The 26,997-nt window shown below is 50.7% G+C and overlaps 1 protein-coding gene across 3 annotated transcripts in view; it reads right to left on the bottom strand.

The window, feature by feature from the left end:
* Positions 1–10,250: 10,250 nt before the first annotated feature.
* Jade2 (jade family PHD finger 2) overlaps positions 10,251–26,997 on the bottom strand; it is a 45,634-nt gene continuing 28,887 nt past the window's right edge. For all 3 annotated transcript variants that reach the window (XM_013030978.1, XM_013030979.1, XM_013030977.1), the window contains exons 8-13: positions 26,177–26,344; positions 23,687–23,803; positions 21,435–21,899; positions 15,243–15,360; positions 13,063–13,194; positions 10,251–12,207 (exon numbers count right to left, since the gene is read on the bottom strand). In XM_013030978.1, the coding sequence (XP_012886432.1) occupies positions 11,390–12,207; positions 13,063–13,194; positions 15,243–15,360; positions 21,435–21,899; positions 23,687–23,803; positions 26,177–26,344 (1,818 nt within the window). In that variant the 3' untranslated portion in view covers positions 10,251–11,389. The remainder of the gene's footprint in view (positions 12,208–13,062; positions 13,195–15,242; positions 15,361–21,434; positions 21,900–23,686; positions 23,804–26,176; positions 26,345–26,997) is intronic.

A 26,997-nucleotide genomic window follows, 5' to 3' on the forward strand; every position in this document is an offset into this window, starting at 1 on the left:
TCCGGGGCTGGGAAGGTGGCTCAGTGGTAAAGTGCTTGCCTTGCTTGCTTGAGGCCCTGGGTTCGATTCCTCAGCACCCATAAGCAAAAAAAAAAAAAAAAAGCTGGAAGTGGCGCTGTGGTGCTGTGGCTCAAGTGGTAGAGCGCTAGTCTTGAGCTGAGGGGCAGCGCTCAGGCTCAGAGTTCAACACGCACACACACACACACACACACACACACACACACACTTCGTATGGAGAATAACAGATTAAGTTGCTAATATTAAAAAGTTGTGGTTTCTTTGTTGTTGGTCATGGGATTTGAACTCAGAGCCTGGGCACTGTTCCTGCGCTTTTCTGCTCCCTACCACTTTGAGCCATAGTTCCACTTCTGTTTTTCTGGTGGCTAATTGGAGGTAAGAGTCTCATGGCCTTTCCTGCCTTGGCTGGTTTCAAACCATGATCCTCAGATCTCAGCTTCCTGAAGTCCTGTGAGCCACCCATACCTAGCTACAATTGTGTTTTTCTTGACTGGTTATCTTATAGGGGCTTGGACTAATAGGTAATAATTTTCCTCTAATTCCAGAACTTTGTTGTCCAAAATGAAGTGCCAAAAAAAAGGTACTAAAGGACGGAGAGAAATACTGTAGCTCTATTTTGTCTGGAAATAGCAATAGCTCAGAAACCTAAGAGGATGTATACATTACTAGGTACTAGTGCCATTTTTTAGTTTCTCCTGACTCCTTCCCACCTTCAAATCAGGACCTGGGAGCCATCCTGAGCTTTTGCTCTAGCCTCTCTACTACTTTGAGCCACAGCGCCACCTCTGGCTTTTTTCTGAGTAGTTCATTGGAGGTTAGAGTCAGCCTTTCCTGCCGCCTCTGGCTTCAAACTACTATCCTCAGATCTCAGCCTCCTGAGGAGTTAGGATTACAGGTGTGAGCTACCAACACCTGACTTCTCTTGAACTTTGGTTTTTTTGTTTGTTGTTGAGACAGGCTCTTGCTATGTGGCCCAGACTGGTCTGAAACTTCTAGGCTCAAATGATTCTATACCTCACCCTCCTGATTAGCTCCTAAATGAGGCTGCTTTCCTTCCCTACTGCCGACAGCAGGAACACAAAGCTATTTGGAAAGGTCTCTGAGGTTTCTTCTCCCTAGCTTGTGTTTGGGGACAGACTCAGGCTTGTCAAGTCCTCTGTCAGCCAAATGTCCATGGACCCCTTCTTGATCTTTGTCCTTGGAGAAGCAATGCCTTCACCTTTCCTATTAACAGGTGATTCTGACAGCGCAGGGCTGGGCAAACTGGGGGGGAGAAGGGGAGGCATTATTCATTACCAAGGATTCTCTTTTTCTTTATGTCACTAAATACCTTAAGTAAGGGCTGGGCACCAGTGGCCTATGACTGTAATCCTAGCTATTCAGGAGGCTGAGATCTAAGGTTTGAGGTTTGAAGCCAGTCCAAGCAGGAAAGTCTTTGAGACTCTTATTATCGAATTAACTACCTCAAATCTGGCAGTGGAGCTGTGGCTCAAGCGGTAGAGCTCTAGCCTTGAGCAAAAAAAGCTCAAGGACAGTGTCCAGCTCCTTTTCCCATTTAAAAAAAAAAGGAATTTGAAGAATATACGAAAAAATGGAAAAGATCTTCCATACTCATCAATTGTCAGAATACATGAAAATGGCCAGGCTATTGAATGCAATCTACAGATTCAAAACAATGCCCATCAAAACCTCAATGTTATTCATTGCAGGAATAAAATTGAAAAAAAAATCACTCCAAAAATTCATATGGAAGCATAAAAAGTCTGACATAGCACAAATAATTCTGAAAAAAAAAAAAAGAACAATGTGGGAGGTATTATAATACCAGACTTAAAACTAAGCCACGGAGCGATACTAACAAAAACAAGGCACTAGGTGGCTCATGCCTGTAATCATAGCTGCTCAGGAGGTTAAGATCTAAGGTATGAGGTTTGAAGCCAGGCAGAAAAATCCATGAGACTTCTGTCTCTAATTAACTACCCTAAAAGAGCTGGAATTAGGGCTGTGGGTCAAGTGGTAGAGTGTTAGCCTGGAGTACAAAAAGCTCAGTGACAGTGCCCAGGCCCCTGAGTTCAAGCCCTAGGATTGTCATGCACGCGCACATGCACACACAATGGTACTGGCACAAAAGGATTCATTAATAGCTCAATGAACATGCGTAGAAGACCCAGAAATAAAACCACACTGCCACAGCTATCTGATTTTTTTTCTCCTTTTTTCTTTTTTTTTCTTCCTTCTTCCTTTTTTGTTTTTTTGGCCAGTCCTATGACTCTCTGAGGCTTGAACTCAGTACCTGGGTGCTGTCCCTGAGTTTTTTGTTCAAGGCTAGCACTCTAGGTGCTAAGATGGTCCAAAATTTGACCCTGGGGGCTTTCTACAAACTTCTCACATCTTGGTAGTCAGTGCCCAACAAGTTTTCCACTAAATCACATCCTGGCATGAAAGGCTCTAGAAAGCTCTCCAGTATCCAAATAGTTTAGAATAGTGGACTATTAATCTAGGAGTTTGGGGTGAGGACCGCCCAGATTCTATCTGCATCTCCCAACTTGTTACTGAAACCTTGGTTCCCCATACTCAATGCCAATTAGAATAACAGGTTTAGGAGCAAAGGAAATAAAGGCTGATTAATTTTGCTGGCAAATTAAAATATTCAATGAGCCAGGCACCTCTTATCTATTAACCACCAAAAGGCCGGAAATGGAGATGTAACTTGTGTGTAACTTGATTATAAAAAAAAGACCAACCAAAACCAGATGCCAGTGGCTTATACCTATAATCCTAGTTACTCAGGAGGCTGAGATCTGAGGATTGGGGTTCAAAGCCAGCACAGGCAGGAACATGTGAGACTTTTTTTTTGGTCAGTCATGGGGCTTGAACTCTGGGCCTGGGTGCTGTCCTCAGCTCTTCAGCTCAAAGTGAGCGCTCTACCACTTGAGCCACAGAACCACTTTTGGTATTTAGAGATAAGAGTCTCCCGGACTTTCCTGCCCGGACTGGCTTGGAACCATGATCCTCAGCTCTCAGCCTCCTGAGTAGCTAGGATTATAGGCATGAGCCACTGGTGCCTGGCTTGTGTGAAACTCATAGCCTCCATTAACAACCAAAAAGCTGCAAGTGGAGCTGTGGCTCAAGTGGTAGAGTGCTTGAGTGAAAAAAAGCTGAGACAGCAACCAGGCCCTGAGTTTAAGCCCCAGTACCCATACAAAAAATAAAAGGACGGAAGACAGAAAGATGGAAAGAAAGACAGTAAGCAAGCAAGCAAGAAAGGCTAGAAGGAAGGAAGGTAAGAAGAAAGGAAGCAGGAAGGAAAGAAAGGAAGGGAGAGAGGGAGGGAGGGAGGGAGAGGGCGAAGGTAGACAGAAAGGAAGGAAAGGTCAAGCAAGAGTACAAGGCCCTGAGTTCAAGCCCAGTACCGGCACATACACACACAAAGAAAAAAGGAAAAGAAACAGTCCTGGAAAAGAGGTGTTCCCTAAGTTTTATTACATTCTTGAGCTCCTTAAGCCCCCCCAGGCCACCTGCTCCCCCTCTTACTTCTAGTAATTTAGGCTGGCTGTGGCAGAGGTCAAGCCCACCCATCCATCGGCCTCTAAGGGCTGTCCTTCAGTAAGGAAGGGACTCCCATATGATGCCGCTGGCTGTGGGGAACCATTATTATCTGGGCCAAAGATACAACAAGCACCTGACACCAGAAGCGGGCAGTCTCCCAGAGCCTCCAACGTCCCCAACTTGAATGTCCCCAGGTGAGGGGACGTTTGCTGACTCACTTTTCTTCCTTGGCTTCCCCTTGCAAACCGTTGGCTGCCCTTTCTGCAGTCCTGTGTGGTTCACAACATTTAATCAGAAGCAATGGAATATTCCTTGGCGTGGAAGGGTGGAGGAGGAAGTCCAGCCCCCAGCTACCTCCAAGGCTCTCAGGTTGCAGGGTTTCAGGTGTGGTGGAGGAACATTGCTGAGAAGAACCCCAGGCACGCAGAATGCTGGACAGCTGGCAACACGCATGCTCTGAGCTGCCTTCCCTGTGTCTACCAGCTATTTGCAATCAGCCCCAGCTCTGCCCCCCAGATCATTGTTGTTCTGTCTGGTTGGGCTTAAGAAAGGCCCAGGAGCCAGGCGCTAATGGCCCACACCTGTAATCCTAGCTACTCCAGAGACTGAGATCTAAGGATCATGGTTCAAAGCCAGCCTGGGACATTCATCTCCAGTTAACCACCAGAAAACTGGAAGTGGAGCTGTGGCTAGCTGAACAATCTTAGGGACAGCGCCCAGGCCCAGAGCCCAAGTAGGGCTCAGATTTCAGTAAGTTCAACTGGGCAATTAAATCCTTCTGGCCACCTCGCCTCTGGTCTGCCTGCCGCCCTGCTGCCCAAGCCACTGCCTCCTGCCCTTCTCAAACACCTTGAGGGGCTTACTCAGATGCTCCTGATCTCGATCCTTCAGCAGTAGCATCTCTGACCTGCCGGCTTTCAGCTTCAGACACATCCCGTTCCAATTATCTCCAATTAAACAGCCAAAAAAAAAACCCCAAAAGATGGTGTGTGTATGACTCAAGTGGTAGAGCACCAGCCTTGGTTGGAAAAGCCACACAAGAGCACAAAGCCTTGAGTCCAAGTCCCTATTAAAAAGTAAATTAGGCAGGGTTTGGGTAAAAGCGTGGCTAGCATCATGTCCAGTCTCGAAGCAGTCCAACAAGCAGGCCAAGGAGATGAATGAGAAAGACGAGGCCTCCAAACAGACACAGAAAGATGAGCAGAAGAAACTAGAGGAACTGAGAGCGAAGGCCAGGTGGGAAGGGACCCTTGGCCCCAGGTGGAATGAAGAAAGCTGGCAAAAAGTAAGCTGTTCCTTGTCCCTGAGATGATGGTGACCCTTGATTCCATTCCCATTAAACATCTGGATTTCCTGCATAATACCTCTGCCACCTATAGGTAGAATGAAGTTTTGTCTATGAACTTGAAGAGCAACCTTTCAAAATAACTCCTGCAGTGGCTCAGTCTCTAGTTTGTCACCACTGTATCAGCCATTGCTATCTTAGCTGTAAATTTAAAAGTAAACCCAGCCTAGATTCCTGCCAGAGTCTCCTTTGTCATGGGGCTTGAACTCTGGGCTTGGGTGCTGTCCCTTGAGCTCTTCAGCTCAAGGCAAGTGCTCTACCACTTAAGCCACAGCACCACTTACAGTTTTCTAGTGGATAATTGGAGATAGGAGTCTCAGGGACTTTGCTGCCTGGGCTGGCTTTGAACTGTGATTCTCAGATCTCAGCCTTCTGAGAAGCTAGGATTACAGGCATGAGCCACCGGCGCCTGGCTCTTTGTTTTATTCTTGAATTCCGTATCATTTTGAAATTAAACCAATTCTTTTAAAAGACTAAAAAAAAGAGTAAATTAGAAAAAGTAGAAAAAGAAGTAGATAAAATAAATAAAAACAAACCCTGGCACAAGTCTTCATGGATCGAGGGCAGAGCCTGAGGATTCTTCCTCATATTCACAACTTCGCAGGCACCTCATGACCTCACACACAACAATTCTGCTTTTGACCCATAGCTGTGTCTCCTAACCCTCTGAATTTAAGGTCAAACAAAAAAAAATACCACTCTTAAAAGCACAGCCATACTGGGTGCCGGTGGTTCACACCTGTAACCCTAGCTATTCAGGAGGCTGATTGCTGAGGTCATGGTTCAAAGACAGCCTGGGCAGGAAAGTTCTCCAATAAAGTATTCTGAAAGGGCCAGAAATGGTGCTATGGCTCAAGTGGTAAGTTCTAGCCTGGAACCTGAGAAGCTCAGGGACAGCACCCAGGTTCTGAGTTCAAGTCCCAAGACTGGCAAAAAAAAAAAAAAGGAAGCACACTTGTGGGCACATATTCACCCCCCACAATGACCAACCAACATGATTATGACTCCATGGCTACTGGTGGTCTCTAGATGATTGACCCCACTGTTGAGTGTGTGGTGCCCCAAATTCCCCGGGTCCCCCAAAGCTGATAAACACATCACCAAATGGGCAAAAGAGCTAAGGAGAGACTTGTAAGAAAAAGACCTAAGAATGGTAAAGAAACATAGGGGGAAATGCTCATCATCCCTGGACAGAAAAGAAATACAAATCAAAACAACTCTGAGATTCCATCTCATCCCAGTTACATTGGCCAACTTTGTGAACTCGAACAACAAACCTTGGCAGGTAAAAATGAACCCTACTGTACTGTACTGCTTATAGGAATGTAAACCAGTACAACCCCTCTGGACAGCAGTCTGGAGGTTCCTCAAAAAACTAAACATAGACCTTCCCTTTGACCCAGCCATGCCACTCCTAGGAATCTACCCAGAACATCACAAGCCAGAACACCGTGAAGACACTTGCACAACCATGTTCATTGCTGCACTCTTCATAGCAGCCAAGTTGTAGGAACAGGTTAGATGCCCAACAGTAGACTGAGTGGATCCAAAAAAGAAATGTGGTATCTATACACCATGGGATTTTACACAGCCATTAGAAAGAATAGTATGCCATTTGTAGGGAGATGGATTGACCTAGGACAAATCATGTTAAGTGAGATAGGCCAAACAAAACAAGTGGTACATAATTTCTGTCATAGAGACGAGCTAGTTCTAAATACACTGGCCCATGATAAATTATACAAGACTCTAGGCATTCACACAGTGAGACTAAAGAAGACTCTTGCAAGAGGAACACAAAGGCCCAAATGCTTATGTGCCTCTGATCATATAAAGTAATCTTCATTGAAATGAACTCCAGGAAATGGGAACAAGTTTTTTTTTTTTCTTTCATTGCTGTTTTTCTTTCCTTTTTGGGGGGGTCAGTCTTGGGGCTTGAACTCAGGGCCTGAGCACTGTCCCTGAGCTTTTTTTTTTTTTGGGTCCGGTTGTGGGGCCTGAACTCGGCGTGGACGCTGTCCCTCAGCTCTTCAGCTCAAGGCTAGTGCTCTACCACTTGAGCCACAGCGCCACTTCCAGCTTTTTTCTTTTTGCTTATGTGGTGCTGAGGAATCAAACCCAGAGCCTCAGGCTTGCAAGACAAGCGCTGTACCACTGAGCCATCTTCCCAGCCCTGTCCCAGAGCTCTTTTTGCTCAATGCTAGCTCTCTAGCACTTTGAGCCACAGCTCCACTTCCAGTTTTCTAGAGGTTAATTGCAGATAAGTCTCATAGACTTTCCTGCCCAGGCTGGCTTGACCCTCAATCCTTAGATCTCAGCCTCTTGAGTAGCTAGGATTCTAGGTGTGAGCCACCAGTGCCAGGCTTTATTTTTCATCATGTTTATTCACTTATCTGTCTTTGGGAGGGTTGGGGTGGGGGCACAGAAATGGAGGGACAAAGGGTGAACAAATGCAGCAGTGCTATTCATTAGACACTGTGGCAACTCTAAAACTTGTGGGTGGGGACAAGAGGGAGAAAGTGGGAGAAAGCGAAGGAAAAGGTGACTTTATCCAAAAAAAGAAACCTATTCATTATGTGACTTACATAACTATAACCTTTCTGTACATCACCTTTATCATAATTAGAAAATAAAAAAGATCCCCAGGTCCCCTACCCACCCAATACAAGAGAGCCTTACACCAGCCAGCACAGAAAACATCGCTTTATTAACTGCATTTGCCAACAAATGAGGAGTGTCGAGGGGTCCTCAGACACAGACCCTGGTGGAGGTCAGCGTCTGGAAGCCCCCCCAAGAGTGAGCAGGACAGGATGGGGGTTTGGGGGCTATGCAGCAGCAACACAGAACCATGCAGGGCACAGAGGTACTGGCCGCACGGGAGCAGCCGTACATTCTATTGCTCGTTGAGGCTGCCAACACAGAACAATGTACAAAAAGGAGAAATAGGTCTTTTGCAGTAATGAAAAATACATTTTTTTCTCTACAAAGGAATCTTTTCTAATACAAGAAAATAAATATTGCAACATAAGCCAAAAATAATTTAAAATTGCTCTTTTCAATATATTTTCAATATTTCTCTTGTATATTAACAAATGGCACATCACTTTTCTTTGAAACAAAGACAGAAGGGGTCTCCTCCTGTGACATTCATGTTATTTCCCCCCCACACCGCCACCCTCCCTCAACACCCCCCCCCAACCATTTGGACCACAAAAGGGTTTTGTGTCTCTGAGGGAGGGGACAGGAAGTTAAAGAACAACCAAAGGTCAGGCCAAGGGCTGAGCCTAGGTACTTCCCCCAGGGATCTTGCTACCAGGATCCAGATTGTTCTACAGAGCATGGGCAGAGATGGGCCCCATCTGGCAGCGAACAAGGAAATGCCCGGTCCAGCTGTTGCAAGTATTAGTTACCATGGGGCAGCCAAGTCTCCAGATATACCCCTGAACTGGTATGTGCCCACACTGGCCATACCATACCCTAGGTGGCCTCTCCCCAAATCGGAGGCTCTTTACATGATACCCGCTGCCATCGTCAGAGCGCATTTAATAAAATAAACGCATCTTCTACCTTTCTTCTCCTTATTTCAAAATACACTTACGATACACAAAAATACTTTCCTTAGAGGGAGGGAAGGAGGTGGACGGTGGCCAGGATGGGCAAGAATGAGTTAACAGAGTGGTGGCCGCCTCTCTGAGGAGGGGCGCTGAAGGTGGGTACGAGAAAGATCTGCCCCTAGGCTGGAAAAACCTGCCAGGGTCACAGGGGTGCCAAAGCCGTCTACATTGTAGACGTGGCAGGAAGAGGACAGGGGCTGGTGGCTAACAGGGAAAGGGCTGAAGGGAACTGGGAGGAAGGAAACTGATACCCCTCATCCTCCTTGTGGCCTGGAGGACTTCCTGGAGGTGGTGGACAGCTGCCTGATGAAGACTGGCCCGGAAGTAAAAGGACTCTGGTCTCATAGACACCTGGAGTCTGGTCAACAGGACATGGGCCAAAAGGAGGAGAGAGGCCAGCATCCAAAGCCAGACACAGGCCAGCCATCCATCTGCCTGTCTGCTTGGTCCTGGAGCTTGGCCAGCCCCAAAGCTAGAGACCAGATTCCTTCATCTCCCACCCACAGCCCAGCCCCTGCTGCCCCAGAATGCCACAAAAGGGTGAGGGACCCGAAGTGAGATCACAGCTGCTTCCTAAGCCCTGGTTAGCCACTCCAGCCCTGGCAGCGTTTGGTTGTTCTTTAACTCACCCCTTTGCTCGTTACAGGGTCAGACCAAGCAAGCCAGAAGACAAGGTTTTGACCCATAGTGACTGAAAGCACAGGGAAGAAAGGTCTGTTTGAAGGCAGTAAACAGAGACTGGGGGTGGGGATGCTGATGACAACACCACACTACTGCCAAGGCGGGCGGGTGGGCAGACTAAGTCTACGTGGTAGCCCATGCCATCCCCTAAGGCGCCCAGGATCCTTGGAGCCCACCCCATGCTCTCAGAGTCCACTTGGCTCAGACAGATGGGTCTGATGCCTCTGAACTGGAAAGAAAACAACAAAAAAAAAGTCATCATCTTTGTATCTGTATTCTGTGAACTGTCAGGAATCCAATGCCACTGTCGTACCTTTGGATAGGTTTTGCAGTCAGGGTGAGTAGACCAAGCTGTTCCCCTACTGCGCATTATTTGCTCTTTGTGCATTTGCGTGGGTCAATAGGTGTCAAGACAGGTTCCCACGCTGGCTTCACAGTCAGGACCCCCCCACTCCCCACTTCCCGCCTGGGGGGGGTGTATGTGTGTCTCAAAAAAAAAAAAAAAGAGTATAGGAACGCTCACAGTGGCCCAGCCCAGGGTCTGAAATCCAACGGCCAGCAACAGCAGCAGAAGCAGCAAAAGCCCCTTCCTCCCAGGGCCTGGGGTTCAGGCCTGGTCTCCACTCCTCCGTGGGTTGCGCCGTGACTTGTGTGTACTTTTGTTGCGTAAGAACTCCATTGAAAGAAGTCCAAGTGACAAGTTGTCAGGCCCAGACTGTGCTGTGAATTATGGTCAAAATATTCTTTGGCATCCACAGAGTGATTCGACGGATTTCACTGGACTTTTCCAAGGTTTCTGGTTGGAGAAGTTCTGGCTTTGTAACTTTTTTTTTTTTTTAATTTTTTTTTTAATTTATTTTTTTAAACCAGTGGTGGAAGTGACCCAGGAATCATTGATAAAAGCAAAAAAGAAAAAAAAAAAAGAAAAAGAAAAGAAAAAAAGTTCACGGAATTCCTTTTTGATTTGTTCCCTGAGCTATCACCCTGGGGCCACTCCATTGAAACTCTTCACAACAACCTGGGACTTGGAAGGGGGCGGGGAGAAGTAGGGGGGAGGGGGGAAGGAGGGGATGGGGTGGGGAAGAGGGGTTAAGGCGCCAAAGGGATGGAGGAACATAGGAGCATCCAGCAAGTCTTCAACTAGCCCCAGCAGGCCAAAATTGGCCTGCCTTGGGCCCCGGGATCCCACTGCTTGTTGGAAGGAGACGTTTCCAGAAGGAAACAGAGGAAGAAGCTCATCTCTTAACAGAACTAGGTAATTTGGAAAGGCAATGGTCTGGTCTGGCCAACTCCAGAGAGGAGTCATCAGACTTCAGCGGAGGCTGCCCCGAAGGAAGGAAGGAAGTTGGAGCCCCCAGAGTAATTCTCTGCAGTGGGCTGGTCTGAGCCCCACATCCCCGGCCCTGGCTGGGCACTGGGCCTCACTAGGAGCCCTCCACCTGCACTGGTGGCTGGCTGTTTGGGGGAGTCCCCTGAGTAAATGGCAACAGCTAAAGGAAGGATTTTGGGACATCCCTTCCCAGAGCCGCTGGGCTGGGCACTGGCAGGGGTAAAGCAGCAAGAAGGGGAGGGTGGCAAGGGGTGGGGCAGGCCTTACGATGATATGGGTTGGTCAGGAACCAGTTGGGCCCCCTGCACCCCCTCAGTGTTTTCTCATATAAACTCATTGTGCTTGTTTACAGTGAGTAGACTCTGGTACACTTATTATACTTCCTTGGGGATCAGTAGAGTGCAGCAGGACCCCCTCCAAAGAAAAAAAAAACAAAAACAAAAAAAGTAGGCCCCAGTACAATTTGGGGGCAAGGCGGGGCAGGCCCATCTGCCATAAAATAATGCCCAAACGAGTCTGTGTCACCTAGTGGCAGCGGGCAGGAGTCCTGAGCTCTTCCTCACCTTACCTACACCTAGCCAGAAGCCCAGCAATGCTTCATGGGCCAGGACAGGGGTGGTACAAGGCCTGGCACAGTCCCTGTGACCAGAGCCATGGAAGAAATCCTAATGTCCTAGGCCAGCACAGAGGAAAGACAACAGTGTGGAATTCAAAACTCTCTCTATATTAAAAATAAAACCACAATAGAGTGGCAGCGTCAGGGAGTCTGGGACACTCAGCAGTTGGAAATGGCAGTTGTAATCGGGCTGAGGCCTTATAGGGGTCGAGGGCAGGGCCCGGGGTATGGGTAAGTTAGGAGGCGAGTACCCCCATACGGACTACCTCCTCAGCCCCTGCCTCCCTGGATCCCTGCTGTACACCACTGTCCTCTGCTTCTATGTCCGAGTCGCTCAATTCCCCGTCAGAGAAGTAGCCATCAGCCTCGGTGTCAAAATGCAGGCTGACCTTCGGCCTCTCAGCCACAGGGGTAGGTGGTCCTGTCCCAGAATCGGGCCTGGCACCCAGTGATCGCCGAGTGACCTTGCTCTCACGGGGTGGCCGCAGCCGGCCCAAGGACTTGGGGCTCACCATAGGGCCAGGCACTTGGACATTCGAGTCAGCAGCTGTTGGGGCTGCCTCATCTGGAGTCCCCGGGGCCAGTGGTGGGGGGCTTTCCGGGACTGCTGGGACAGGACAGTCCCCAGCTGTAGGGCTGGACGGTAAGTGGGCAGATATCCGCCGTGGTGGTTTCCTGGTCGGGGGAGGCCCTTGCCCGCCCTTGCCATTGCTTGCATCCTGGCTCCAGGGCTTCTTCGGGTGCTTGTCTGAAGTGGTCAGTGAACCAGGCCCCTCCTTCAGTGGGGGGGGTTTCTTCTTAGAGGGGAGACGGGTACGGCCTCGAGCCTTCCGGGCAGGGTCACCAGGTCGCAGCGAGGGGTCCCTCATGAAGCTGAGCAGGGTCTCCTCGTCTTGCAGGAGTTCCTCTGACAGCAGCCCCGGAGCAGGGTCTTCGTGGTGCCCATTGTTGAGTGACCATTCGCTCATGGCCATGTCTTCTGCTGTGATCTGGACTGATTGTGCCAGCCAGCTGTTGAAGAAGGTGCCGTCGATGGGGAATGAGGTGGATAAGCCTGACCAAGGGGAGAAAGGAAGGCAGGTGAGAAGAGGCAGGTGTGGCCCGCCCTTTCAGACAGCCCTCGCTGACCCCCTAAGCCAGCACCATGATTCTTCCTTCCCAGTGTCCTTCCTGTCACCACCACCAAAGAGCAAGGTCCCCGCTCACCAGGACATCCAACCCCAGGACTGGGGGATCAAATGACACCGCAAGCTCCTTGTTCAATCAAAGTGGTGAGAGCAGAGAGCATTAAACCAAGTGCAACTGTTCAGGATGCAAAGGAGGAGCGGAGTTTCCTCTGCTTGCCACCAGGGGGTGCTGCATCTTATGAGCAACTCCCAGTAGCCTCTTATGCAAAAGTAGGAGAAAGTCTCTCATGGAGCCGAGGCTTCTCTTTAGACACGCAAGATGCCGCCTTGATACGTCAGGGCACATTAAAAATAAGAAGCTGGGGTTTTTGTGCAGAAGTGAAGTCAGAAGGGGGACTGTACCCTAAGAGTGTAGGCATTTATGACAGATCTTTTGGGAATCAGAGCCCAGTCCTGAGGTCCCTTGAGGACTGTTCTGTCCAATGGGACAGGAAGGAAGCCAGTGACAATGGCTACAGGACCTGTGGCCACTCCTCTGGGTCTCTCTGAGTAGTCCTAGAAAGGTTTGCTGGGATTGAAGGAAGAGCCCATTTCAGAGTATTCTGGTAGAATGGCATAGACAGGGGGTTCTGGGAAAACCTAGCACTCAGAACCAGGATACTTCCTGACATTTCTTGGGATGTCTCCTAGAGCCACCATCTCTACTCTGTGTGCCTGGCTTTACATGGGGTGACGATGGCGTGGGCTTTGCTTTGGCTGGGCTAGTGTGGCCCTTTACTCACCCAGCTGCCCCAGAACTGAGTCAGGCCCAGCCTTCACTTTCTCCTTCTTCTCAGGGCTGCTGCCCTTAGGACCCTCGCGGCCTTTCCTCTTAGAGTCGCTCTTCTTACCCTTCGCTCTCTTTCCGGACTGCTCTGTGTTGGGGAAAGTGAGGCAGAAGGTTACCTGGAGCAGCCTTGGTGAGGACCAACATTACCCAGTTGGCATGCAGCAGTGCTCATCCAGAACTCCCCACAGCTCCAAGGTCAGAGCCACAAACCAGGAGCACTGTCAGCTCATGAAAGACAAGTACAGTGACATACCACAGGTATCCTTTGGGGATAGAGGACTTAGGAAGTCCTGATGGATGAATAGTATGTCTGGACTGGCAGGGCCTTGAGTCCAGGAATGCTACTTCCAGCTTTTTGCTGGTTAACTGGAGTCTAAGGAAAGAAGTCTATGGACTAAAGCCCTGGCAGGTTTTTAACCGTGATCCTCCGATCTCAGCCTCCTGAGTAGTTAGGATGACAGGCCTGAGCCACCAGGCTTCGTCTCTCAGTCTGCTTCCGAGGTCAGCAGCAGATGGGAAGGTTCAGGATTTCCTTGGGTCAGGGAGACCTAATGGCCTTGAATCCTCCCCAGCATCTCAGCCAGAGATAGGAGAGCTTCCTGAACAAGGCAGAATGTCAAGGGATGTGGCCCAGCTCAGCTCTGCTGTTAGTTGTCAGAGTAACTCAAGCCAGGGCTTTGTCTCCTCACATGTGATCAGCTGGGGATGGGGGGGGGGGGTAGCAGGAGCTTCCTCACTGCTCTGAGTCAGTCTAGACTCCTCCAGACCACAGGGCCTTGCCCAACTTACTCTGGTTACCCTACAGTCTCATCTTAAGCACCTTGTTTTCCTCAGTTGCAGCCGTATCAAGGTCTTTCCAGTTTTCCCACCAAGACATGCTTTAGTCTGCAAATATGCTTTCCTGTCTGTCCTTCACCTGGTTTGGATCAAGGCCCTAATACCACCTTTAAAACCTCAGCCCATGCTTGTCACCTGCACCCCACGTCAGGCTCAAACCAGTTTTCTGTCCAAAATTTGCCTCGTCCTGAACTGCCAAGTCCCCAAACCCAATGTGGAGGTGTGGACCCAGTGCTTCTGCCCTGTAAGCACTCTGGGGTGCCTCTGCTGCACAGAAATGGGTGGACCATGCCATGAGATGCTGTTCATGTCACTGCCACTGACTGCACAACCTGGGTCGCCAGAAGGTAAGCTCCACGAGGGCAGGCACTCTGTCTGTGCTCCGTCAGCAATCTGCATGCATAATAAGCTTTGCGTGGTGCAATGAGCCCTGACTTAGCAATGTCCCCACTTGGCCAGAGTGGGTGGCAGCTCTTGGCAGTGACCAGTATTCCAGTCATTCTGCTCTAATGGTGTCTGTCTCTAGGAAGGACCCTGTGTCTGCCCATCTCTGACACCAACAAGGTCAAGGTCAGAGCTCCCTGGGCTTTGATTTCTACACCTATTGAATGCATGTGAGTGTAAGAGAAGACCACAAAGGAAAACCACTGGGGCCTAAATCCTGCCATATACGACCAGAAAGAAGGGACACACACACACAGGTTATCTTCTAATCCTGGGGTAGCTGCTTTCCCCAGAATTGACTTGCTAGGCACCAGTTGCTCACATCTGTAAGCCTAGCCACTCAAGAGATCTGAGGATCTCAAAGCCAGCCCCAGTGGGAAGTCCATGAGACTCTTATCCCCCAATTACCCAGCAATTAGTCAGAAGTGGAGGTGTGGCTCAAGGGGCAGAGCACTAGCCTTGAGTGAAAAAGCTGAGGGACAGTGCCCAGACACTGAGTTCAAGCCCCAGTGCTGGCACAAATTTAAAAATAAAAAAGACCACCAGGCACAGTGGTTTTCAAGGAAGCTCATCTGCCAGCCTGCCTCAGTCTCAATACAAAGCCACTAGGACTCAGAATCTCTAAGGAGCTGTGTTCCAGACTCTGGCTCATTGCCTATCAGCATTACCAGGACACCTGGCAGGGCTCCCTCTGGGTCTGGTAACTGCATGATGCAGATACAAAGTGGAGAGGAGACGGATCACCCCTTGTCTCATGCACATGTCTTGCTAGGACTCAAAGATATATGTATATACCCAGTCCGGTGGGGTGCACAGAAATGGCAGCCACAGGCAGCCAGGAAGGGCAAGTACCTCGAGACAAATCCTGCTCGACGACCTTCATCTGCAGGTGGAATATCTGCTCCTGGAGCTTGCAGATGGCCTGTTTCGTCCTCTCGCGTCTTGTCACCATGTAGCACAGATTTCTAACCTGAGGAAACAGAGACATTTCCTACCTTAGTCTCTGATCGCCAGCCTTCAGGCCTCCATGCGCCTGAGGCATAGGCCATTGCTGTCTCCCTTCCAGGGACTTCTGGGACTCCATTTCCAGATCCTGAGTGGGTCCTGGGCCTCAGCTCCACATTTATCATCCACAACATGGGACCAAAGACCTCAGGCTAAGTCACCAGTGAGCAGGGGGCACCAGGGCATCTCAGCCTGGCAACTCTGCTTTCCTCTGATTTTAACTTCTCCATGACTAGCCAGCCAAGCGGCATCCCACGGCCTTCCCAGCCTGGTTGCTTCTTGTCTACATTCACAGTGTGTGTCTGAGGCTATCCAGGTCTCCCCAAGTTCACCTCTCTAGCTTCTAGCTCCTCACTGTCTTTGCCAGCGAAGCAACTCTTCAGACACAAGTAAAAACTCAGTCTGTCCTGAGATAGGCAGGGGCCGGAACCCAAAGTTAGAAGGATCCAGAATGGCTTTGCACGGGCAGTCCCTACCAGTGTCTAGTCTGCAGAAGCCCAGGTCTGTCTACCTGCTGCACTGAACTAGGCCCCAGCTGATTAGCCAAAGCTTCCTCCAACTACGTGGCCACATTCACACAGCCAGCGAGAGAACTCAGCAGAAAGCCTGGAAGCCTAGGGCAGCGAGGAAGAGCCCCATGAAGACCATCTTGCTTATTATACACAGGTATGCGTCCTGCAGGCCTGTCCCCCCAGCACCTTACCCCAGCATGCTGGTTTTCCTGACTGGTTGCTCTTTCACACACTTCTGAGACCAAGACCAGGCCTGGCTTGCTTTGCAAAGAGCACGTTAGCTCAGGCCAGAGCCTCCTAAAGCAGGGACAGCTGGCCAGGCCCACTCAGCTTGAACCCTGAGTCCTTGCAAGGTCTTCCTAGCTACAGCCACCATCTCTGTCTAACCAGACTCATCTTCCAGGCAGTGCTTGGTCTTCTTGTTCTTAAGCTTAGATGGGAGCGGCCTCTGGTTCAAAGTCCTACTCGTCAGCAAGTCCACTATTCCTCCTGGCCCAGACTCTGCTGACAATGGGTGACTTTTTCTTCTTGAGCCTAGTGATAAAGGAGACCCTGGAAGGCCTTCTTCTGTCTCCAGCTCTGACAGGATGCATGCATTGTGTATAGACTCTCTGCATCACAGGCTAAACAGTTCAACTCCCCCGCCCCCCCACACCAAGCCTACATCTTTAGGTTTTAGATCTTAATAAAAGTGATTTGCAATCATCAACTCTGCTGAGTTTTTTTTTTTTTGGGGGGGGGAGGAATGTGCTGGTCTTGGGGCTTCTGAGCTTCCATGGGAAAAGGGTGCCAAGGCCTAAGGCAAGGTTGACTGTGGTCATCCGTGCTGCCACGGCTGGTGGATGAGGATGAAGAAGTAGAGGCTGTTGGTGGTTGGCCTGCAGGCTCTTGTAAGAGTCCAGCCAGCACAGCGAGTATATACACTTTGAGGGAGGGAGGGCAGGAGAGATGTGGTTGACAGCAGAGGAGCTGAAAGTGGGAGGGGGGAGAGAGAAGGAGGGGAGGGGAGGGAGTAAGAGGGTTCAACCAACTCAAATGCTGGTGGGATAGGTTGGTTCCTCTGGACTGAGGAACCACAGAACTAGGTGCCTGCTAAGAGAACGAGGGAAGCCAGGCACTGGTGGTTCACATCTGTCATCCTAGCTACTCAAGAGGCTGAGATCTGAGGATCATGTTGCAAAGCCAGCCCGGGCAGGAAAATCCCTAAGCCTCTTATCTCCAATGAATCACCAAAACAAAGCTGTAAGTAGAGCTGTGCCTCAAGTGGCAGAGCACTAGCCTTGAGCAAAAGAGATCAGAGACAGCACCTAGGCCCTGAGTTCCAAGCTCCATGACTGGGTGGGGGGGGGGAGGGGAAGAAAAGAGCCATGGGAATCAGGTAAGAGAGCCCCACATGCGGTGGACACATGACTCTCCAAGGCTGTTCACTGCTGTGGAATCTCTCTTGGGGGGGGGGGCAGAGGATAGACTGTGTTCTATGCTATGAGGCTCTGTCGGGGGTACATCCTCAGGACAGGAACAGAGGAATGGGAGAACAATGAAAATGGGAGGCCAAGGCCGAGTGGCTGGCTGGGGTGGGCAAGTTCAGGTAGGGTAGAGGGAAAATGGGTTAGAGAAGTCCAGGAGGTGGGAGTCTGGAGGCTGGACGACCCAGGCGATTGGGGAGAAAGCAAATGGACCACAATCCAGGCATTGAGAGCTCAGCAGAAGACAGGGTGGAAAGTGACAAGGAGCCGGGTGCTAGTGGCTCACGCCTGTAATCCTACTTCCTCAGGAGGCTGAGATCTGAGGATCCTGGTTCAAAGCCAGCCTGAGCTAGAAAGTCAGTGAGACTCTTATCATCAATTAACCATCAGAAAACCACACAGAAGTGGAGTTGTGGCTCAAAGTAGTAAATACCAGCCTTGAGCAAGAAAGCTCAAGGACAGCGCCTAGGCCCCGAGTTCAAACCCCACGACTGCCCCCCACCCCACCCCCCAAAAAAAACAACTGACAAGGAGGTAGGTGGCAAGTGTGGCAGAAGGCAGGACCCACTGAGCCTCTGTCCCCTAGAGACAGGTGGCAGAAGTGAAACTTCTGGAAGCTGCCACATGTCCATCTGGAGAGAGACTTCCATCCTTTTGACCCCCTCGGCAGGCCAAGTCAGGCTTTGGAATAAACAGAGAGCAAAGGCCCTGGACAGTCTGATTGCTAGCATGGTTGGTTCTGGGGACACTAGCCAGCATTTGTAGGGTTGATGTTCACTGCTGTAAATTTTCTGTCAGCTGTGAACAACTGGGAGGTTCCAGTGGCCAAGCCCTTCCAAGCTGCCTGTCAGGGCCAAGCCCATGGCTCTAAGTTTCAGGAGGCTGATCGTAACATGGGGTATCAGCCAGACATCAGTGGCTCATGCTTTTAATTCTAGCTACTCAGGAGGCTGAGGTCTGAGAATCACAGTTCAAAGCTATCCTGGGCAAGAAAGTCCATGAGGATCTCATCTCCAACTAACCACCACAAAGAGAGTGGGGGGGGGGGAGAGAAGGGAAGGAGAGGGGAAGGGAGGAAGAAAGGAGGGAGGGAGAAGAAAGAAAAGTTGCACATGAAGTATGCTCAAGTAGTAGACCACTAACTTTGAGTGGAAAAGCTCCAGACCCTGAGTTCAAGCCTTAGTACCAGCACATCAGCACAAAAACAAGTATCAACAACAAAACACTCCAAAATAAACAAAACATGGGTTGTCATGCTGGTAGCAGACCTAACTTCTCTCCACAGCTCCCTGGCTGGCTGTGGAGGGGCAAATCCTTCAGGCAAGATGCTGATTCCCAGGCCTCCTTTCTGAGTTCAACTGCTTGCAGCCAGCATCATCTGAGTCAGCAATGGAGGTCACTGTGCTCAGCTCAGTCCTCTGTCCTAACTGTGACCCCTAGGTGAATTTGAGTCTTCTTGCCACTTGCCACAAAGCAGGCACAGGGCTGGGAAGCGCCACTGGACACAAAGCCAGGTCCCCAAAGGCTTCGGGCTGGAGACATACACCTCCCAGATGGATCCAGGCCTAAGTTGGCTTAGTGCCCGCTCTCAGGCTGGATACTCTTCTGCTGTTGGCAATGGGCCGTAGTTGGGGACCAGTCCTGGTGGCCAGGTCACCAATGCCCACAGGGCTTTGCAGCAAGTTGCCTTTCCTTTCCCCTCCAATGCACAGCTGAGTTCCTGATGCTGATCGTTCCCTTAGGACACCAACACATGGCCCTGAGAGGCCTTGAGGCTGGGACTCCCCGGGGTTGACAGCTGGCTCATGCTCGTCTCCAGGGCTGTTCCACCCCTTGCCCTGTTCTCAGCCGATGCTGTACCAGCCCAGCCACCATCGCTCTGAGGAAACAGCATTTGGACAGGGTCCTCCCGAGCCATGAGAAGCTACACAGCCTCCAGAAGGTCCCGACTCTTCTTTCTAGAGGATTAGACTGATGACACCTGCCTTTGGATGGGTTCATGGCAGCTGTTTGCTCTGGGCTCTGCCAGGCTGGCATCCCAGGCTTTGCCAGCCTCAGATTTGGGTTCCATCTGTACCAGCTGACCCTAGAATTAGGAGGCTGGAAGACTGACTTTCCTTCTTTCCCTCCCTTCCTTCTTTCCTTCCTTCCTTCCTTTCCCCCCCTCTTTCTTTCTTTCTTTCTTTCCTTTCTTGTCCTGGGGCTTGGACTTGGGGCCTGGGCACTGTCCCTGAGCTTCTTTTACTCAAGGCTAGCACTCTACCACTTGAGACACAGTGCCACTTCTGGCCCTTTCTGTTTACGTGGTAACTGAGGACTATTACTAAGCCATATTCCCTGACTGACTTTCTGCCTGGGCCATTTATACACTAGAGAAAAAGAATGAACAGACCCTGCTGCCCCTCCCTCCCCCAGCTCAGATGTAAAGTCAAACACCAACCTTCCTCTAAGGCTTCCTGTTATTTCATAGAGCTCAGAAGTATTGCTTTTCTTCCTTTCTCAGGATGACAGCTGTGGACGTGACTCAGCCCTGCACCACCCTGCACAGCCCAGCCAGGGCCAGACACCAGGGCTGACCACAGACCGAGGAGGGCTCATCTGACTGCAGAAGGAGAGCTGGGCACTCTGGAAGCAGCTTTGGTCTCCAAGGGCTCACAGCTGTCTCCCCCGCCCCATGTGACATGAGTCTGGGTTGCCTAGGATACTGTGGTTGCAATGTAGGTGGCCATGCCCCCCGCCCAGGCTAGACTCGGAGACATGGGATCCTCCCAAACCCCTTTCTGATCTGCTACCACCAAGCGTTGCGAGTCCTTCGAAGCCATCAGAGTCATTTCCCTTTTGCCCAGGGCCAGGGCAGATGAGTGGGGTAAAGAGGAAATGAATGGGAAAGTGGGGTCTGGTCACTCCTTCCTCCTTAGTGCAAGAGACAAGAAGGACCACTCCCTTTTTTTAAAAAATACAGATTTGTCTATAAGAAAAGCAGTTGACCCCAGGTCACAGATCTCCCTGGAAGCTTCCAATCACAGCCTAGGCTAAAGGTGACAACATGATGTCTATGTCCCACAGCACATGCTCTGGGAACCCCAGAACTAAATGTCCAGAGAGGAGGTCCCTGGGGCTTAGAGGACTGGAGCTAAGAGTCAGCTCACTCAGATGTAAATCTAATACCCTACACCGAGCCACTATCTTGTCTCTGCTCCAGGCCACCTAGGGGGGAGTGTTTTCAGCCATACTCCTGCCAGTCTGTGTGTGTGTGTGTGTGTGTCCACTTCTGTTTTTTTGCTAGTTAACTAGAGGCCTGGGCAAGCTGGGTTCAAACCATGAACCGCAGATCTCAGCCTCCTGAGTAGCTAGCGTTACAGGCCTGAGCCACGGGTGCCCAGTTCCCCCTGCCACATTGAAGATTCCAGTCTTTCATGTGGGGGGCCCAGAAATCTCAGTTTCTGCAGCTCAGACAAGATACCACGTAACCTTGTGTGGTCCAACAGCCCCTTCACCCTCTTCCACCACCTGGGGCATGTGGCTGATCGATCACGCCCCCACTGCATGCTTTGTGCTCCTGCTGTCAGACACCCAAGAGCCACGTTCCCATCTACCAACCCGAGCTCACCAGCACAGGTTTGACTGGATACTTCTTACTGTCAATCAATGTCCAGGCACTCAGCAAAGACCAGAGAGGGCGCAGCTGGGAAGCCCCACTCCACCCCAGCCTTCAGTCTCAGAACAGAAGTTCATATGTTTCGGACCAGGCCAGAGGTGACAAGGTGTCAAAAATCTGGGTCCTGGTCAACTCTGGGGGCTCCTTAGCCACCCATTCACAGCTGGGCCATTTTCACCATGCTTGTGGTTAAGTGCGAGCCCCAAGAGCTGAATCTTTCTGTGTTCCGTAAGTATTAGTCACCCCCAAACTGTGGGAATCTATGGAAGCCAACTTCTTGGTGGCTATCAAACATGGCCGGGAGGCCAAGGTTCACAGCTGCGTCCCGCTCAGTCTCGGCTGTCCCAGGACAGCGATGTGGGGTCACCAGGCCCCCAGGGATGGCCCAGCAGGGGCTACTCACCCTCTCCAGGTCCTGCCGCAGGTGAGTGAACAGCTTTAGGCGGCGGTACAGGACATCTTGTTCCTGTTGGGCCAAATTGTCCACCTCATCCGTCTTGGGCGTCAGTAGTGGCTGGTTGGAGTTGGCTTTCCTCTTCAACTTCCAGTACTGGTAGATAAAGTCAACCAGGGACTCAGCCAGGTCCAGCCGCTCGGCCACCTCAGCCGGATCCACCAGCTCGTAGAAGTCTTCCTCCAGCTGCTGTAGCCGCTGCTTACGCAGTGTCACCTTCTCCAGGTCCTCCCCGGCCTGGCTGGGCTCCACGGACTCCGATGGAGGCTCGCCCCTTGGGCCTCCATCACTGTGCTCCTGGCAGAATGACTTGAACTTGACCTCATCGTTGTCTGCTAATATAGTCCGCATTTCCAAGCTGTGGTCAAAGGCGCATGTGACGTGAAATGCCGTGACGCAGGAAGGCATGGAACACTGGAGAGGGACAAGAAGGATGGGGTCAGGTGCGAAAGGAAGCCCTCGGGGGTGGGGTGAGGAGAGAATGGGGGACTTCTCCCACGGATCCACTCAAGAGTGTAAAATCTGGGGACATTCTACATTACATAGCATGGGTTGCCAGTTGCCATGGCTCACGCCTGTCATTCTAGCTACTCAGGAGGCTGAGGTCAGAGAATCACGTTTTTTAAATTTTTATTTTATTTTTGTCGGTCATGGGGCTTGAACTCGGCCTGGGCACTGTCCCTGACCTCTTCAGTTCAAGGCTGGTGCTCTACCCCTTGAGCCATAGCACTACTTCTGGTTTTCTGAGTGGTTTATTGGAGATAAAGAGTCTCATGACCTTTTCTGCCCAGGCTGGCTTTGAACCATGATCCTCAGATCTCAGCCTCCTGAGTAGCTAGGAATATAGGAATGGCAAGAATCACAGTTTGAAGCCCGGGCAGGAAAGTCCATGAGATCCTTACTTCCAATGAACCACAGAAAACCGCAAGTAGAGCTGTGGCTCAAAGTGGTAGAGCACTAGTCTTGAGCATAAGCACTCAGGGAACCCAGACCCTGAATTCAAGCCTCACGATCATCAAATAAACAAACTATGGGCTCCCAACATCCTGCTGGGTTTGGAGAATGAGGGCAGATAGGATGGATCACCTGGAAAGGCAGAGAGCCTAGCACCATACAGCTGGGGGAAGCCATCAAGAGCCTGGGTCTGGGACAAGAAGCTTTTTTTGTTTGTTGGCTAAAGGGTGTTGCTATGTACCCCGGCTGGCTTCAAACCCACCGTCCTGTCTCAACCACAGGTGTGAGCCACCATGTGCCTGGACCAGAGCAAAGTTTTTATATGCCAAAAAAAAAAAAAAAAGAGCTGAGTGCTGGTGGCTCACTCCTGTCATCCTAGCTACTCAGGAGGCTGAGATCTGAAGATCACAGTTCAAAGCCAGCTCGGGCAGGAAACTCTATGAGACTCTTCTCTCCAATAAATCACTAGAAAACCAGAAGTGGCACTGTGGCTCAAGGGGTAGAGCACTCGCCTTGAGCTGAAGAGCACAGGGAAAGTGCCCAGCCCAGAATTCAAGCCCCACGACCGAGACACACACACACACACACACACACACACACACACACACACACACACACACACACACACACACACACAGAGGCTGGGATTAAAAAGCAGCAAAAGAAAGGTTGAGTGGGCATGGTAGGGCACAACTGTAATCCTAGCACTCCTGGGAGGCTGAAGGAAGATCATTTATCTATACAGCAGTTTGAAAATAAATATATAAAAAGGACCACTGCTCTTGACTCCTGTAATATTATCTAGGGTGGGGGAATTTGGGGCCCATCTTTCTCCCCTGGGAGGAGGGGTTACAAGGGCTACCAGCCTTGGATAAAGACTTTAGTACCCAACATTAGGGGCCACAGATGCTGCCTACAGGCAGTCCCTCAGGCTTGTGTAAATGGATGGAGACACACCTGATGTTGCCGTGACGATTCATCCAGGAGAGAGCAGAAAGACAATCTGCCTCTCTCACAGACCAAAGGCAGCAGCATCCCTTGTCACTCTGTTAGCCATGTAGAGGCTCAGATCTATTCAACACAGGCTCTATTGAAACCTCTGGCCTTGGGGACTCTTACGCATACCAGGATGTGGGAGTCACTCACAGGCCGACAGTGGTTGAGTCTCCAGTGGCAACGGTGGAGTGTGCTAATGTGCCATGGGTGCTGTTCCTGGCTGGCATGTTAGGGGGAGACAGACTGCGTACCTGGATGCAGGTACCTGTGCACTCCTTGCACAGGCTGCAGGACAGGGCCCAGCGGCTGGCTGGAATATGTGAGATCTTGGTGATGGGCTCCATCTTCTCTGGGCAGCCGATGCTGACCTGGGCCAGGACACAGGGAATTCCATCAGTTCCCAGTCTGCCTCCAAGGTTCCCCAAGTGACAGACTGTCTTTTTTTCCTTGGTCCAAAACCAGGACCTGATGCTTTTGCTTACTGGCTAACACTACCAATTGAGCCATGCCTCTAATCTTGAGACTGACCTGCTGAACCCAGGCTCTGGGCAGAGAGAGCAATGGCTGAACCCCCTAAATCCCCGGTTCTTCCTAATTCCAAAACAGACATATTTAAAGTCTAGGTCCTTCCTCACCAGCCCAGTGACTGGTGGGTGGGAATGCCGGGGAGAGTGCCTGTGTGGGTCTCAGAGGAAAAGAGAGAGAGAGAGAGGGGTGTGGGGGGGATAGTTGGCTCAGTGGTAGAGCACTTGCCTTGCATGCATTGAGGCTCTGGGTTTGATTCCTCAGCACCACATAAGCAGAAAAAAGCCGGAAGTGGTGCTGTGGCTCAAGTGGTAGGGCACTAGCCTTGAGCTGAAGGACAGCGCCCAGGCCCAGAGTTCAGAGAGAGAGAGAGAGAGAGAGAGGGAGAGAGGGAGAGAGGAAGAGAGAGAGAAACTGCATTGCATGGGTATACACATAGGATTTCCCTTCTATACCTCAGGCCTTTGTTAGTTTAATGGCACCTTTAGAGTTTTGTGATTTTTTTTTTTTTTTTGTCGGTCGTCAGGCTTGAACTCTGGGCCTAAGCAATATCCCTCAGCTCTTCAGCTCAAGACTAGTGCTCTAACACTTGAGCCACAGCGCCACTTCTGGTTTTCTGAGTGGTTTATTGGAGATAAGAGTCTCACGGACTTTCCTGCCTGGGCTGGCTTTGAACCACAATCCTCAGATCTCAGCCTCCTGAGTAGCTAGGATGACAGGCACGAGCCACCGCGTCCAGCAACCTTTAGAGTTCTTGTAACTTGTCACTTTTCACTAAGCACCAAGAACAGGCCTCATGGCAGCTTCTCTTGCGGGGTCTCTTTAGGGCTCTTCTGGCCAGTGGGAATAGACCTTGGCTAAGCTTCTCTTAAAGGGACTGTCCTGACATTGTGCTGAGTAAATTGGACCCCAGCTCCAGGAAGCAGGCACAATGGCTTCCCTACAGCCCATACCAGACGACAGAAGGAAGGGCCCCTTCCAAAGTGCTCTATGGTGGGCTCTCTGTTGGGTCACTGAGCTGTGCTCAGTCTAGGGAACACTGAGAGGCAGTTCCAGCTATCAAGCGGGAGATGTGAGAGTAGGTACTATTGCTAATGCAGTAGTGGGTCCCAGCAGGTGACCTTTGGGCTAGGAGCCCGGGAATGGAAGTGCACACACTGACCGGACCCTGGCTTATTTCTGGGCACAGATAGCATTGGGATGGGCTGCAATATGCAGCTTTCTAGTGAAGTTCAGTCATTAGTATTATTTTGGCTGGTCCTGGGGCTTGAACTCAGAACCTAGGTGTTATCCCTGAGCTTTTTTTTTTTTTTTGTCGGTGGTGGGGCTTGAACTCAGGGCCTGGCCATTGTCCCTTAGCTCTTCAGCTCAAGGTAAGCGCTCTACCACTTGAGCCACAGAGTCACTTCTGGTTTTCTGAATGGTTTATTGGAGATAAGAGTCTCTCAGAGTTTCCCGTCTGAGCTGGCTTTGAACAGCGATCCTTAGCTCTCAGCCTCCAGAGTAGCTAGGATTACAGGTGTGAGCCACAGACACCCGGCTAATCCCTGAGCTTCTTTTGCTCCAGGTTAATGCTTTAATCACTTGAGCCATAGCTCCATTTCTCACTTTTTTGGTAGTTGATTGGAGATAAGTTTCACCAACTTTCCTGCCCAGGCTGGCTTCAAATTGCAATCCTCAGATCTCGGCCTCGAGTAGCTAGGATTACACGTGTGAGCCATTGGTGCCTGGCTTTTAAGAAAATGGTCTCCACTCACCCTGTAAATCCAGAGTGTTGTCCCCAGCCTTCCCAGCTGGCCTCAACCATGGGCCCACCCCTCCACCCCAGTCATTGCCAGAAGAGCAAGCCCACTATCCAGCTTCCATTAGGCTGGGTGCCTAACTTTGGTTGAGATCAGCTGGGTTGTTTTAAACATGCAGCTCAACTGTGGTTTACATGGCCTCCTAACCTATGTCCCCTACCGTGGGCTGTCTGTTATCCTTGGACCAACATCCTGACCCTGCCATCACCCATTATTACCTCACCTACCCACAGAAACCACCCCTCAACAGTGCCTAAGTCCACCAAGTTTCCGTGGGCAGCTGCTGCTCCAGCTTCCCAGGCCTGTCACCCCAGATCTTTGCATTCTATTCTGGGCTTACCTGATACCCTGCCCACTTTCCCACATGCTATCCCCTGGGCCTGCCCTCCCCACCCCAGCCCCATGCCTACCCACCTCAGGAATCCACAGGGCGCAGCTGACGTGCACCCACTTGGTCCCACTTCTAGTGGGCTTCAGGGCTCCTCCTCGCTTGGGGCAGAGCAGGCACTTTGGCTGGACTCCCAGGGCACACGTCCGGCACAGCCAGCTCCCCGTAGGCACCTTGAGGATCCCGTAGCATGCCTAGGGAGAGAGGGAGGTCATGACTTGGCTGAAAATGGTGCCAGGCCCAGCCTATGGGTAAAGCAATGAAGACTCCAGCCTGGCAAGAGACTCCGGGGGGGGAGGGTTGTCATCTAAGGGCTCCTAGAGGGTTCTTTGCCTACCTAGCATGGCTGAAATCCCTCCATTTCCCCTTCTTCTGGGAAAGGACTCAGAGATGCCCTCTGCTGGGAGGAAATTCATTCTAGCCAACTAGCATGGATTTCAGGAGGATCCATAAACCGCACCTCTTAGGTGGAATATGAAGAATTGCCTCTAGGCTAGGTATTGTCAAGTCACACCTGTAATCCTAGCTACTCAGTAGGTGGAGATCACAGTTTGAAGCCATCCCAGGCAGGGAAACTGTACGAGACTCTTACTTCCAATCAACCACCACACAGCTGGAAGAGCTCTGTGGATCAAGTATTAAAGTGCTAACCATGAGCAAAACAAAGTTCAGGGACAGCACCTAGGCCTTGGGTTCAAACCCCAGTATCAGAACATAAAGAAATTGATTTGATGCCTTCTTGTAAGATCAAGGCCCAGCGCCTTCTTCTTTTTACAGTTCTATGAGCAGGGTTCTTTCTGGTCATGTTTAAGTTGGGAGGGATCAAGCGTGGCTGGGTGGAAGTAGG

Source organism: Dipodomys ordii, unplaced genomic scaffold (genome assembly GCF_000151885.1).
Source record: "Dipodomys ordii isolate 6190 unplaced genomic scaffold, Dord_2.0 Scaffold135, whole genome shotgun sequence".
NCBI lineage: Eukaryota > Metazoa > Chordata > Mammalia > Rodentia > Heteromyidae > Dipodomys > Dipodomys ordii.